Raw genomic sequence first — 15,738 nt, 5'->3', positions numbered from 1 at the left:
ATTGCATTTGATGACATAAATCAATTAATTAGCAATTTTGACCAATTTTCTGATTCATTTTTGGCTTTGTACCCATCTTTTAGACCAGAATCTCAAAAACATACAGAGAGGCACATATTGTTCACCTCAATGGGGCAAAGCGGAATTGAATTTGTTTGCAAGGCTACTAGCAAGGGGCTTTCAGCTGATGACTATAATGTATCTCATATGTGTATTCTGTGTATTCTGGAGAATTCAGAATCTTTTCTCCACTTTGTAATACTTTTATTATGAGACCCAACTAAGATATTGTCCCCTCCTGTGGCTTAGGGCAGTGATTCTTAACCTTTGTTACTCAGATGTTTTTTGAACTACAACTCCCAGAAACCCCAGTCAGCACAGCTGGTGGTGAAGGCTTCTGGGAGTTGCAGTCCAAAAACACCTGAGTAACCCAAGGTTAAGAATCAGTGGCTTAGGGTTTCTTCTAACTGATAAACCAAAACATTGAGAGGGCCAGTGGAGGGGAGGACGTGCATGACTAACACATCTCTTTCCGCTCCCTTTCCAGATGTAACCTGGAAGCCTTTGGCCAAACAGTCTCATCCAACATATTACATATTCGGGATTGAGTTTGAAAAATGGTGGGACTTAATGAACAGTGAATAAAGTGTTGTTGTTTTTTAAATGGGGATGAGGTCTTTATCATTATAATAGTGTTACATTAGGGTTGGAATTCCCCAGCTTTAATTTGAACAAGATTGTTCTCCTTTGTCTCCACAAGAGGCCAGTGTAGTTCTTTCTTGAGTTCCAGTTCAGACTATTTGTATGAGCCCGTCATTGCGTTCTTCTAAATATGCCACAGTCTTCATTGTGAACGACTCTTTACCACTTTCATTTAATGTGGGGAGCTGCTTGAACAGTGTACAGTCCTCACCTGACAGAACTAAAATATAGTATGTCTGATTCAATACAACATGACAGAGATCACTTTGAAAAAGTGATCAGTAGAAAGTCAGTTTCGGGAATCGGGGCTCAACGTCTTCTAGAAAGGGTTGTGCCCGTCATGACAGCTCAGGTTTATAGTCTGGGACTGCTCCTTGACTCTCCGCTCTCACCGGATGGACTCTCAGGTGGTACCTTTGCGCAGCTACCTTTCCTGAGTCAACCTGACTTAGCAATAGTCATCCGTGCCGTAATTACATCACATCTTGAATACTGCATTGTGCTCTGCACAAGGCTAGACTTGAAATTGGTCTGAGATCTTCAGCTGGTGCAACATACAGCAGCTATGTTGCTAACTAATGCACGGTATTGTGATCATATGATTGATATTAATACAGCTGCACTAGATGCCAATTGCTTACTGGTCCCAATTCAAGTTGTTGATTTTAACCTTTAAAGCCATTCAGGCTTGAGACCTGACTATCTAAGGCACTGTCTGTCTTGTTATGAACCTGCCCAAATATCAAGACTTTGTTTGTTATTCTGACATATATGAAGATTTGTGAGTAAAAGATAATTTTTAAAATTCTTTCTTAACACCAGAGTCTCTGACTGAATTAACACCAGAGTCTCTTGTCAGTTGAGGTAAACTACCTAACTAAGGGCTGGCATATTTTATTTGTAATTATATAATTGTTCTGTAGGTTCCTGTCTGGATTTTTTTTTCTCCACTGCATAGTTGGAGGTTTTAAGCCAGCAATTTCAACATTCTGCAAACACATTCCTATTCACACCTTTCTGACCCTTGTCAAGGGGCTTCTACTTTTCTGGTGCAGGATGGATTGCTCTGGTTTGGATCAGTTGCACCTGATCCTGTGGTTCCTGAAACCAATCCAAAGCAAGCCATCCTCTTTCAATTTGCCAATATTGCAAAGTGATTTAATAATCAAGCCACTTCTGGATACTGACAAATTAATGACTCCCGCTGTGTGGCAGAGGGCAGAAGTGAAATTTTTTTTGACTGTATGTCAACTGTTGCTGATGCACTATATCAGTTATTTTAAAAGAAAATAAACATTTTTTCTTTGCCTTCTGTTAAAGGGCAGTTGAGAAACCACCCACAGTCGAATGTTCAGCTTCAGCTGCAGGCAGTTTCTCGACTGGGCCTTTAAGAGAAGGTAGAGAATTTTTGTTGTTTTTTAAAAAAGAGTTATAACTGATGCAGCATATCAGCAATACTTCGTACACAATTTTCTTTTTTAAAAAATCACTTCCCCTGCCCTCTGCCAATTAATCACTTATTAAGCCACGTCACAATATTGGCAGGAGCCAATTTCATGTGAACATTCTGGTTTGATTAGATCAAGTCCAACTGTTCACAAGCAGCCCATACTAGCCTGCTCCCTGCTGCTAGTCTAGCTGTACTCTTAGGGAGCTTTACAGGTTAGGGCACTTTAAATGTTTATATGTATATATGTGTGTGTGTATGTGTGTGCGTATTTATTTATTTATTTATATTTATGCGCGGGGGGATTATATATATTGCCTTTGCATCTCCCCCATACTTGCCTTCCAAAAAGCCCCAAAACATTACAAGTTGAGTTGTTTTAGAGCTTTAAAGCCAAGAGAAGGATCTCTGATTGTTCTGTATATTTAAACAGAAGAAACACAGGTGAAACGTGTTGAAGCTTGTACAGTCCTCCTGTGCAAATGATTCTATAATAACAGTGAAAGAGGAGCTGCCCCAAAGTCTTTAGTGGGAAACTGTTATCTTCTGTTGGAAGTAGACAGCTTGACAACAGCAGCCAATCACGTTTGCAAGTGTGCTAAAATTGAGGTGTCCATAGTTTTCAGTGTTCCCTTTAAATTTAGATAAATATTTGAAATGAAATGCATGTATTAAAAGTTTAAAGCATTCTGTAGAAATAATTTCCAAGTAGTGCTTTGAATTTCCTTGAGTATATTACATTAAGGGTGTGGGTTTCCCTCCCCCTTAATCAAATATTTCATTTTTAATACTTCTGTTGGGATAACAGACAGTTTTATTTAGTAAATATATCTAAGCCAAATAAACACGGTGTTTTATATCAGACTCTTATTTAGGGCATGGGAATTTTTTCCGCAAATAATAAGAACAGAGTCTGAAATTTGCAAATTTCTGGGCAACTTTCAAATACAATCCCCCCCCCCCCAAGAACCTACATCTGTGTTGGCACAGTTTCATCCACTCTACTTGTGAAACATCTTTCTGGGCTCCATCTTTGTGCCTACGCCGGGAAAGATGTTGCCCAGATTTCATCCATCTATTGTTCTTTCACTTGAGGTGTGCATGTGTGTGTGTGCTGTGTGTAAGTGTGTGTGAAAGAGAGAGAGGAGGGGAGAGGGAAAGAGAGACTCCCGGGTGGCTTTTTCAACCCAGCGGAGTCTGCCCTGCTGCCGGCTGTCCCATTCCATTTGCATTGATCCATGCTGCCGGTGACAACTGCATGCCTTTGGACAAAGTAGGCGCTGAAGCTCCCCGTCCTTTTGCCGGGCGTGCTGTGGTCCCAATTGAATCAGAGACTTTCACATGCGGGTTGTGGGGGGGGGGGAGTAACCCGGAGCTTTATGTAACAGATGTTTCAGAGGAGAGACACTGGTCTCAAAGCATTTGTTTGCTCATGTTGGCATTGCTGTCGGGATGGTGGCGGTGGTGGTGGTGATGGAGGGTGGCTGCCGCCGAGGAGCTGGGAGGCACCACTGCTAAACAGCTGCTCATGTCTCTCTTTGACCATGCTGTATTTCCAGCTCGTCATTATGGCCGGGACCGTTCTGCTCGCCTACTACTTTGAGTGCACAGACACTTTCCAGGTGCATATCCAAGGGTTCTTTTGCCAGGATGGAGATCTGATGAAACCTTATCCAGGAACAGAGGACGAAAGCTTCATTTCCCCTCTCATCCTCTACTGTGTGTTGTCTGCAACCCCAACAGCAATTGTAAGTAGGAAAATAAAACAATGGTAGTTTTCATTACAAAAAAAGGACTCTACTTATTAATTCATCAATGCTGATTTGCTAGAAAGAGAAAAAAAAGATATGAGATCTTGCTCCTCTTTTCCCTCTTTCTGTTTCCTAATTGATGAGGATTTGCTTAGGAAAAAATCTGAAGTTGGCAAATTTTTTAAAATCCACACTGGTCATTAATTGCCCGATTTATTATGTGCAGATGATCCCACAAGAGAACAATGCTCCCTGGGCTGTCTTGCCCAACACGATGCAATAAGTGTGAAGATCTCCTTTGACAAATGGTTGTGAATTTACAGTCCAAGCACCATGCCACAGGATAGGAGACTGGCGCTGAAATCACTCTCAGATTGTCAGATTTTGATGAAACTGAAGGGCAAGTCTGCACAATATATGAGGGTGTAAATGATGTGCTAGATGCACAACTGGCCATTTTAATAAGACTCTCCAGTGACCGAATGGTGCTTATGAGGTGATGGAAGACTTTTGGAAATCACATTTCAATTTTACTCGTTCTTCTCAGCAGAATTCTCACGCAAAACCCCATTTAAAAGTGTTTGCAAAACCAGGAAAGCTTTTGGGAAGGAACAAAGTACTGAAAGTGCTCTTATTACACTCTTTTCATTGCGAACATTGGCTCTTTTGTGCTCTAAAACAAACAGAATCAGTCACCAGATTGACTGGGAAAAACAATTCTGTTTAAATTGAGATGTCACAGGCAAATTATTTAGTTCATCTGTTTCTCAGTGGACTTTTTAGCCCCCTTCCCATCATTACACTGAGTATCATCCACATTTGAATCTTTCTGCATGGCTTTCCATTATACTCAGAATTTTATTCAGCAAAGTTAGGATCAGGTAGGAAACTTGATTACTGCTGTGTCTCTTCAGACTTTTTAACTTATTTGAGCTTCTTTGTGTAGTAGAATTTTGTAGTAGAATTAATGGAGGAAATATTTTTTTACAAATGTTGGGTGATAAATGATACCACATAGTCCATCCTCTATCCATCTGGGTTTACGGTGCCTACAGGCTGGTATCTTGACCAGTCACATGGTATGGAACCATATAGCTGTACCAAGTACTGGCCCAGCGTTACAGGGAACTGGTTCTGCAAAATGGCAGCCAATCTCTGTTTTGGATAAGGGCTAATTGGCTAAGACTTGTGATATCACTCTGATTTCTTATATCTCCCAGCCTAGGAAAAAGTTTTTAAATGGATTTTCAGCCTCTTTCTCTTTCTCTCTGTCTGTGATAATATGACTAATACGACATGCTATTTTAACTGATGTTATATATTAGTTATTTTACTAATGGTTAATGAACAAGTGTTAATGCTGTGAAACAATGGAAAGCCTATATGAAGAGGAAAACCTTGCAAGGCAATTCAGATGGCTGAGTTAAGCATTAAAATTGTTAATAAGCATGACTGTTGAATGTGCTTTGGAGGAGGGTGAAAGGTGAAAAGAAAAAAAATCTTATTTAAAGGCTTAAATGCACCTCAAATATCTGTGGAAGATAAGGTTTTGGAATGAAACGATTTGTGAATGGTAGTATTATGTGGTGGGGATTATTCACCGGAGCCTGTATTTATCAAGTGTAAAGGGGAGGAGAATCATGCCTCCTGTTTGGGAGAAGTGTCCCTGTTACCCAGTACATACATAAATGCAATGCATGGAGAAAGGATTCAAATGAACCACCTTTGCCCAACTTCATTACACCCTCCTACAGTTACAAATGAAGATGTTGCTCGGGCAGCACGTGGGACCTCTGTTTGGCTGGCATGTAGTCTGTCAACTTGTGTGTTGTGGTTCAGGGATTTCATATTTACATCTTGCATTTCATTTAATGAGCTTATGGCACTACAGACGAGAGGTAGTGTCTTGCCTGTGGCAACGCAGCAGGCCCAAGAATAGCACCATGAGGACAAGCAACTTGCCGAGGCTGCAGAATACTAGATATGTAATTGAGAGGTAGGAGACTGCAGGAGGAAATAGAATGAAATATCCTAGAACAGTGGTTCCCAACCGTGAATAACTCAGGTGATCTTGGACTGCAGCTCCCAGAAACCCCAGCCAGCACAGCTAGTGGCCAAGGTTTCTGGGAGTTTTAGTCCAAGAACACCTGGGCTGTCAGGGGAACCACTGCTGTCTAGACATGGCTGTCTAGCCGGAACACTAAGGAGGAACATTTTACACCCAGTTCCATTTAGATTTAGTACATGTTCTGTACTACTCCAGTTATCACTCTTTATTGTATGGCTCCAGGCCAATGGGTGTGCATGGTCTTGATGAATTTAAAAGTTAGATTTTTTTCCAAAATGTGGATTTCCTTAATCAAAGCTGTTTCTACCTGATCCCATGATCTCATTGTACTTCCATGACTCCATCCCAGCAGAGTTAGCAGATTGGTGGAAGGTATATAGCACCACTCAGAGGGCTGGGTTTGACCCAGGGACTGACTTCTGCTGACCCCTCCTCCTCCACCACCATTACACCCAACCCCAGAGTCTCAGTTCACTTTGACGTCAGTCTTTCCAGACTACACAGAAGAAGCTGTGTATGGGAAGGTTACACGAGGCTTCATTTGCTGCATTTTCACTATCCTTGCTAATCAGTGTCAGAAGGAAGGAAAGTGCATTAAAAGCAGGATGGTTGAGAAGTGATCGTGCTCACAGATGTCGGACTATTTCTGCCATTTTGATGAGAAGACTGGCGCCCCACCCCCACCCCATAAATTCTGAGGCAGATTGCCCATGGCAGTCAAGACTTGTATTATGGGGAAGCGGGTCAACAGACACTCTCTCCCTCCAGATTAACCCATAAACCATGATCACGACAATTCTGCAGGCTTTGCCCGACAGGCTGTTTGCATTTTGATACCCAAATCAAAGACTAATGGCTCTGTTGGCCTAAGAGGATTTGTTGTGATTGCAGTCTGCCTTTAGCCTGTTGCAGCACTGCAATTCTTGGCCTCCCCAGCATAACTGAATAGCCAGGGTATTGATTTATCACAGCTTTCATATGTGCTGGACCACATCTCCCATCATCCTAGCCAGCAGGCATCTAGAGGGAGAAGTCTAATTTTATCAGGTTGACTCTCTGTCCTTCCAGGAGCTCGGGAGAGCAGCATGTGTGTGGATTATCTAGATGAGGCTGCAAGTCTCAAATACCTGGGATAGGCAATTTTCACTGGAAGGAGGGGAGGCACACTGACTCTTCTGAATCCAGCACAAGGTAGCTGAAATCCTATCACTCACATATGCCAGCATGAATCAGACTGGGAGCTTGTATTCTTCATTGAGCAGTACCAAGTCATGTACTTGGTACACAGAAAAGGAATACAAGCCTTAATGTCTTACCTAGTGACCATATGTTGCTGTGATTTACCCTGTCTGGCTTACATCAGAGTAGATAAATAACAGGATTCTGGCCAGTGTGTGTAAAAAGTGCACCTTGTTTTCAAGATGATTGGTGTTTCCAAGAAGATTCTAGGGATGCTAATGAGCTTGAAAATGGTAAAAAAAAAAATCTTTTACACACCTCTGTTATTAAAACAGCAACACACACACTCCGCCCAGCACAATATGCCTTTAAACATGCTGTGCCAAGAGCACACACCTTGTTTTCAAGTTGACTAGCATTTCTAGTAAGCTACTGGGAACATTTATTGTCTTGACAGTAACAAATTTTGATATAAAACATGCCTTGTTCTATATAAATATATATATTGCCATCCCACATGACTGAAATTCAGCAAGGAGGGTCACTAAAACATAGGGCTACATGTAACCTATGACATGTGTTGCTTGTCCACACCAAATATGGGCATAAGCCCCACAAAAACAATGTGGCTTGTGTTACATACAGCACTGATGTTACCTGTCTGTCATGGGTTTGGAGGGAAAGTTCCATCCTATGGGGAGTGGAAGGCGGGACATCAGGAGGAGGGGCTGTACTGTATATATAGGTGAAGCCTGTGTGTAGACGCTGGGATGTGACGAAGCAGCAGCTGGGAAGAAGAAGCTGGTGTGGGAGTCTGTGTGTCAGACAGGGTACTACTGTGTGTCAGTACCAACCTGATAGGTTCAGGTGTCTGTTGGTTAGCCAGAACTGATAGGTTCAGGGTCTGTGCTTCAAGTTAAGTGTTCTGTGTGAACCAAACTGTGTGTATGTATGATTGAGACTAAGCCACGTTACTGTATCTTATTCATTTGATCAGTTTATTTTCCCTGTGTGTGATTTAAATAAACCTTATTCCTTTGTTAGTTAAAAATCCATCCCTGGTCTGTGTGACTTCTTATAGGGAATGGTTGGTGGCAGCTTAGTGAAACTGTGGCATATCCCAGTAGGTCTGGGTTTGTCACATTGATTGGTGTCCAGCGTGTGGGATACGACTGGTCCAGTTGTCCAGTGGTCCAGCAAAGCCTTGGCAAGTGTGCCCAGAGCAAGGGGGGTCTAGTCAGGGACAATCTGAGAGCACGTAGGTAATCTTCTAGGTGTGCCTCATGGGGGGGTACACTAGTAGAAGAACGTGTAACCTCAGATTGGGGGCTAGATTAGGGAGCTCTGAGGCAGCCTGTTTTGGCGGGAAAAAGCTGAGGCAAAACTGTGAAATAGCAGTGAGCTAGTTTGTCTGCTGAGAGGCCCAGCAGAGGGGGGTAGACTCTAACTCGCTACTGTTGCAAGTAGTGCTGAAGGACAGCAGCAATCTATAGGGAAAGCTGGTTCTGAGGCAAAAGAGAAAAAAAAAGTGGTCGTTTTATTTTGAGGCTTGACTTTTTAAAGCAGCTTGTTCTGAGGGGGGATTATGCCCTTGACTCGAAGCCAGATGGCAGAAATGGGTGAAGTGAAAGACCCCCAGGTAGACCAAGGTTCTGAGGATGAATTTGGCTCAGTGCAAGGTGACAGCACGGGAGAACAGAACCCAGAACTCAGAAAATTGCTCATAGCCCAACAGCATGAACTGAGGATGAGGCAATTTGAAGTGGAGGAAAGATTAGAGAGAGAGAGAATGGAAAAGGAGGAAAGGTTAGAGAGAGAGAAAATTGCTCTGGAAAAAGAAAGGATGGCGTTTGAATTAAGAAAATTGGAAATGATGAACCAGAACAATAGTAACAATAGGGATTCTGAGGGAGGCCAACTGTCTAAAGCTGACCTGAAGAAATTCCCTGTGTACCACAAGGGAGATTGTCCTGAGGTGTTCTTTTCCTTAGTGGAAAGAGCGTTTGTGGACTTCTCAGTGAGGGAAACTGAGAAGATGACCATCATGCGATCTTTAATCAGTGGTAGCCTGGCTGAAGTCTATGCCGAGATGCCTGAGGAACTGATGAAAGATTTTGCAGAGTTTAAAAAACTGGTGTTTGCAAGACATGGGATAAATGCGGAACAGCTGAGGCAAAGATTCAGGTCCCTCACAAAGAAACCAGAGCAGACTTTTACCCAAGTGGGGGCCCAATTGGTGAGGCTGCTAGAGAAATGGCTATCTCAGGAGGGGACAGAGACCTTTCAGCAGCTTAAAGATTTGATAGCGCTGGAACAGTTCTATTCAGTCCTGCATGGGGAACTGAAATTCCAGGTGAGGGAAAGGAAACCGAAATCTGTGGCAGAAGCAGCCGAGATCGCAGATTTTATTTCCCAAATAAGAAAGCCCTTGGGTGAGGGGAAATCTGTAGGTAAACCCAAAGAAACCTACAGCAAGTACTCTCAGGGACCAGGGAAAAACCAGCAAGGGGGAGGGGCCCATGGTGCAGGGAAGGCCTCAGAAATGAAACCAAGACCTCAGATTTTGGAGGGAAAACCAAAACAAGATGAGAGAGAATCAAAATACACCAGAAAATGTTATTTCTGTCAGGGAAAGGGCCATCTAATCTCAGAGTGTGAGAAATTAAAGCAGCTAAAAGGAATTGTGCCTCAGGATTCGAGTGGGACCAAGCCAAAAGCTGTGTTCTGTGTCCAGAAAGAGCAAGGCTCATTGTCACTGAGGGAGCCTGTTGCAATGGCTACTCAATCTGGAACAGCTACATCTGCTGATCAGGCTGAGGAAAATGGTCCTCTTGTAGAGGTCAGGCGCTGCCTGCTGGTGAGAACAGATTCTCAGTTGTTTGAGACAGCAGGGGTGGACGTAGGAATACTTGACCGTCAGTATCGGGGGCTGCGGGACACTTGTTCTCAGGTGACCCTGTGCCATCCAGATATTATTCCTAGGGAATATCTAATCCCAAATGAGAGCATGAAGGTGGCAGGGATTGAGGGGCAGGTAATCTCACTGCCAGTCGCGGAGGTACCTGTCAACTTTCAAGGCTGGAGGGGAGTTTGGCGGCTAGCAATTTCATCGACTCTGCCAGCAGCCGTGCTCGTGGGAAATGACCTGGCTGAACATGTGAAAAGGGTGCTAGTGATTACACGTTCACAAGCCACCACGGGGACAGTTCAAGGGGGTAATGATGAGCCAGAGACGGAAGCAGAGGGGAGTTCAGAAGCTGTGGTGGAAACCTTAACCACAGACAGCAGATTTGGACAAGAGCAAAAGGCAGACGCCACTCTCCAAAAGTGTTTTGAACAGGTGACTGACGCCCAGCTAACACCTGAAACCCCAGTGAGATTTCTGGAGAAAAAGGGGATTTTGTATAGAGAGACCCTGAGGAATATCTCAAAAGGGGGAGATGGGATCAGAAGTCAGCTAGTGGTACCTGGAAAGTATCGCCCCATGATCTTACAAAGGGGGCACTCTGACATGTTTGCTGCACACTTAGGGGTGAACAAAACACAGCAGAGAATCACACAGAATTTCTACTGGCCTGACATAGGAAAACAGATCAGGGAGTTCTGTAAACAATGTGATGTGTGTCAAAGGCAGGGGAATAGCCGCGATAGGACCAAAGCAAAGTTGTGCCCTTTGCCTGTGATTGACACTCCGTTCAAATGCATAGGGGTGGATATTGTGGGACCTTTGCCCAAGGCCACAAAGAGGGGGAACAGGTTCATTCTCACCATTGTGGACCATGCCACGAGGTACCCTGAAGCCATTCCCTTGACTAACATTGAAACTAACACAGTGGCAGATGCCTTGGTGGGGTATATGTCCAGGATGGGATTTGCCTCAGAAATAATCACAGATTTGGGAGCATCGTTCACATCGAAGCTCATGAAACGCTTATGGCAAATCTGTGGAATTAAGCACAAGGAAACCACTGCCTATCATCCTGAAAGTAAGGGGTTAACTGAGAAGTTCAATGGGACTCTAATGCGCATGATTAGGGCTTACTTGGCAGAGAATCCAAACAATTGGGACCAGAAGCTGCAATCCCTTTTGTTTGCTTATCGATCAGTGCCACAAGCCAGTACCGGGTTCAGTCCATTTGAACTTTTATTTGGGAGAAGGGTGAAAGGGCCCCTTGATTTGATCAAGCAAGATTGGGAGCAGATCACCCAGGATGACCCACAAGACGTTGTGACATACATAGACACCTTGAGAAAGGACCTAAAGAGAAACCTAGAGCTAGCAGCAGAGACCCTGCAAGCTCAAAAGGTCAGAAAGAAAGCTTGGGATGACCAGGAAGGCAGGGAGAGGCACTTAAACCCAGGGGAGGAAGTGCTTTGGCCTAGGCCTTGCAAAGGGAACAAACTGCAGCTGGGTAGCCCAGAAATAAAATACTTGGGTCACATGGTAGGGGGAGGAGTGATAAAACCCCTAGAGGCCAAAATAGAAGCAGTTCGTGATTGGCCCAGACCCAACACCAAGAAAAAAGTCAAATCATTTCTTGGGTTGGTGGGCTACTACAGAAAGTTCATCCCGAGGTTTAGCGAGATTGCGGCTCCGCTAACCGATCTGACGAGGAAGAAGGCTGATGACCGCATCCCGTGGGCCAGCGACTGTGAGGAGGCGTTCCAGAGGTTGAAGCAGGCGCTCATCAACTATCCAGTGCTGCGGGCTCCAGACTTCGACCGGGAGTTCATCATCTACACCGATGCGTCTAACAGCGGGGTAGGAGCAGTTCTGTGCCAGGAGGATGAGAATGGTGACCAGCATCCAGTGTCCTACCTGAGTAGGAAACTTCAAAAAGGTGAGAGACATTTGGCAACCGTGGAGAAGGAGTGTTTGGCCATAGTCTACGCGATCCAGAAGGCCGAGCCTTACATCTGGGGAAGACATTTTGTTCTGTGCACTGACCATTCACCACTGCAATGGTTAAAGACAATGAAAACCCACAATAGCAAACTTATGAGGTGGGCTTTAAACCTACAGGACTATGACTTTGAAGTGAAGGTGGTCAGAGGGTCAGTGAACTGTGTTGCTGACGCCTTGTCAAGAAGACCTGAAGAATGAAGACGGCGAAAGAACATGGACTATGTATATATTTTGGTGAACAAAAAGTTAAATGTACCTGTTTTTTGAACTTGGTTTGTATGAATAAAGGTAAATTGATGTAATGTATATGGTAAATGTTTAAATGCCTAATTGCTATGGTTAACTTAGAATGTAAGTATAAGTAAGTATGATATGGTATGTATAACTGTTGTTGTGTGTTTTATCCAGGTTGTTTTTTTGGGAAAAAGCACCTTAGCTTTCCCCCTACAAAACAACTTATAAAGAGGGGAGGTGTTACATACAGCACTGATGTTACCTGTCTGTCATGGGTTTGGAGGGAAAGTTCCATCCTATGGGGAGTGGAAGGCGGGACATCAGGAGGAGGGGCTGTACTGTATATATAGGTGAAGCCTGTGTGTAGACGCTGGGATGTGACGAAGCAGCAGCTGGGAAGAAGAAGCTGGTGTGGGAGTCTGTGTGTCAGACAGGGTACTACTGTGTGTCAGTACCAACCTGATAGGTTCAGGTGTCTGTTGGTTAGCCAGAACTGATAGGTTCAGGGTCTGTGCTTCAAGTTAAGGGTTCTGTGTGAACCAAACTGTGTGTATGTATGATTGAGACTAAGCCACGTTACTGTATCTTATTCATTTGATCAGTTTATTTTCCCTGTGTGTGATTTAAATAAACCTTATTCCTTTGTTAGTTAAAAATCCATCCCTGGTCTGTGTGACTTCTTATAGGGAATGGTTGGTGGCAGCTTAGTGAAACTGTGGCATATCCCAGTAGGTCTGGGTTTGTCACAGCTTGCTCCTGTGGCTGTGCAGGATTGTAGTGTAAGAGTTAACACAGTCATCTTGGGCAAGATTATCATGCTTAGCTCTAGATCAGCCTCAAGAGCTTGAAGCCCAGCCTCTGTAAACAAAGGCCATTGTACAGTGTTGTTGGACTCATGAAGCTTGTTCTACGCAATGTAGAAGAACACCACATGGTGACATTTGATAACAATGCAAGAAACACACTAAGTTGGACTCTCTGTTGTCCCATCAAGCTTGAACCACAGACAAATAGTTTAGGGCTCTGTCCCTATCCATAATTTTTTTTAATGTTGTGGCCTCCATGAATTAAGCAAACAGGTCAAATGTGCAGCTTTCCTTTTATTTAGCGTACTTCTGCTCTTTTCTGTTTTGCATAATTTATTGCATAATGGCAGGCTACAGGTTGCGGGTGGAGAGTAATTAACACTGGGGACTTGCATTCACTGCTGAGTGTGATTCTGCAGGCCTTCTGTCATCTGAGATTTTGTTTGCCAAATCTGAAGTAAACTGTGGGGTAAAATGGCCAATGAAGTCGCCCCCTTAGAAAAGACTATGAAGAACTACATCTGCCTTCTTGATAACATTCAGATCTTGTTTGCTTTGACAAGATTAAGCTATCAGCCCCTGTGACATGAAATATACCATGTAAAGAGAAGTGTTGGCCATTGGGGAAATTGCCAATCTCGGAGAATATGGCTATTTTCCTCATGGTTAGAGCTTTCTGCCTCTGCCCCATGGACTCCTGCAACATGAGAATTGGTGTGGACAGCTACAGCGATTTCGCCTGCGAAAACCAGTAGTGACATACTATAGTTTGAAAAACTTTGAAGCGAACCTTCCCCCCCCACCCCCATGTAGTTGCACCCTAAGGTGGCTCTGCATTCTGTAGAGAATATCCATATACAGAGGTGCTTGCCCATTCTTCCTGTCTGTCTTTTGTTCCCCTTTTCTCACTTTCCATTTCTCTCCCTTGGTTGTCTCTCCCGTGGTCAATGTTGGCAGCAGTATGATTCTTCAATATGGGATTTAATACCGTATTTTTCCGAGTATAAAATGACACTTTTTCCTTAAATAATTAGACTAAAAATTGAGGGTTGTTTTATACACGGAAGGCAGCCGCTTTTCCCTGTCTTTTGCAAAGCCACAGGGCTTAGTAAGAAAGGAAGGGAAGGCACCCTTCAGGCAAAGCAGCCATGAAAGGGCTGCATGATCACACCCCTTTGGTCCTTTCATGGCTGCTTTATCCACTTCCTAAGCCCCATGGCTCCCTTCCTTTCTGCTAAGCCCCATGACTTCGCAAAAGGCAAGGAAAAGGGAGCCCTATGGCCCTGCTTTTCCCTTCATTTGGCTGTGTCTTTGCAAAAAGGAAGGGAAAAGCAGGGATCACATTTTCTAATTTGGGGTTAGAAAAGGGGGGGTCATCTTATACATTGGGTCATTTTATAAATAAATAAAAGGTTATCAGTCAGTTTTCTCCTCCACCACTGTCTCAATATTTCTTTTTGATCCTTTCATCCATCCATCCCTCCCTCCCTCCCTCCTTCCCTCCGATTCTGGTTTTAAGAAAACATTGGAGGGAGAGAAAGGGAGTCCAAACAAGCAAGAGATGAAGGCGGAGAAGTGCAGATATAAAGTGTTAGACTTTGTTTCAATTTGGGATTAATAAAAGTCTAAAATGCACAAAGGCCATGTGAGAATTAGTATTTTACACATCTAAATCCTTTTGAGTGAGCGATTAGAAAATCCTTTCTTATTGGTTCCAGGTGAAGACTTTTTTAAAAGTATATTCAACGAAATGTTTGAATGGTTTTAGACCTTTGCACTGTTTATTTGTATGCTAGTGGTTTAACTTTGGTTTTACTAAATGGATTCCTTCCCAGCCTGCTGATTTAATGCTGCGGGGTTTTATTTTTGATTTTACATTTTCCCCCTTTAATTGTCATCCAGATAACTTTGTTTATTAGGTGATCTTAAAGATGGTTAGTTAGCTCATTATCTAATATGAGTCCTAAAGCCATGATCTCATTCGACTGGAGAAATATGTTTTATATAAGCTAACACTTGTTTCAGAGTTCTTTTTCCCATCTTGAATTATATTACTACTGTTGTTTTTATTTTATTTTATTTTATTTTATTTTATTGTTTTTATTTTATTGTTTTTATTCTATCTATTATTGTTAGCCACCCAGAGTAGACTTCGGTCTAGATGGGCAGGGTATAAATTTAATAAATAAATACATTTGTGATTTAATAATAGCAATATTCTGTTTTAGAATGGCTCTGAAAGGTAAGCCAGTATAGAAAGTGGTTTGCCCAGGACAAGCGTGGAGAATGTATCTTACTCCAGATGTTGTTGGGACTATAAGTCTCATCAGACAGCATAGTCAAGAATGAAGGCTAATGGGAGTTAAGGTTCAGCAACATCTGGAGGGCCATACTCTCTAAATCGCAGTGGAGGCCATTTCTACTAGATACATGACTTTTGTTTCACTTGAATCCAAAATTTTAAATTTCAGACTTAGCCAGCACACTAATTGTTGATTTCTTTAGCAGAATTCATAGTAGGGGCAGATATTTCTCCCATTCCCAAGATTAACCATAGGGGTGATGCTGTGTCTTGCTCTAGTGACACACCTAGGGGCATTATCTTTCAGGAGTATGTCGGGAAAGGCAAGCCACTGCTAGAAGTG

The 15,738-nt window shown here is 43.2% G+C and overlaps 1 protein-coding gene across 2 annotated transcripts in view; it reads left to right on the top strand.

Moving 5' to 3' along the window:
* Window positions 1-15,738, top strand: part of PLPPR1 (phospholipid phosphatase related 1) — a 149,392-nt gene that overhangs the window by 109,863 nt on the left and 23,791 nt on the right. The window contains exon 3 of one of the 2 annotated variants that reach the window (XM_020791152.3): window positions 3,709-3,897. The exons of the other annotated variant lie outside the window; for it this stretch is intronic. Coding sequence (XP_020646811.1) covers window positions 3,709-3,897 — 189 coding nt within the window. The remainder of the gene's footprint in view (window positions 1-3,708; window positions 3,898-15,738) is intronic. 2 annotated transcript variants of the gene reach the window in all.

This window comes from Pogona vitticeps, chromosome 2 (assembly GCF_051106095.1).
Source record: "Pogona vitticeps strain Pit_001003342236 chromosome 2, PviZW2.1, whole genome shotgun sequence".
In the NCBI taxonomy this organism is placed as follows: domain Eukaryota; kingdom Metazoa; phylum Chordata; class Lepidosauria; order Squamata; family Agamidae; genus Pogona; species Pogona vitticeps.
The sequence above is the reverse complement of the archived record's forward strand: the minus strand, read 5'-3'. Positions and strand labels throughout refer to the sequence as shown.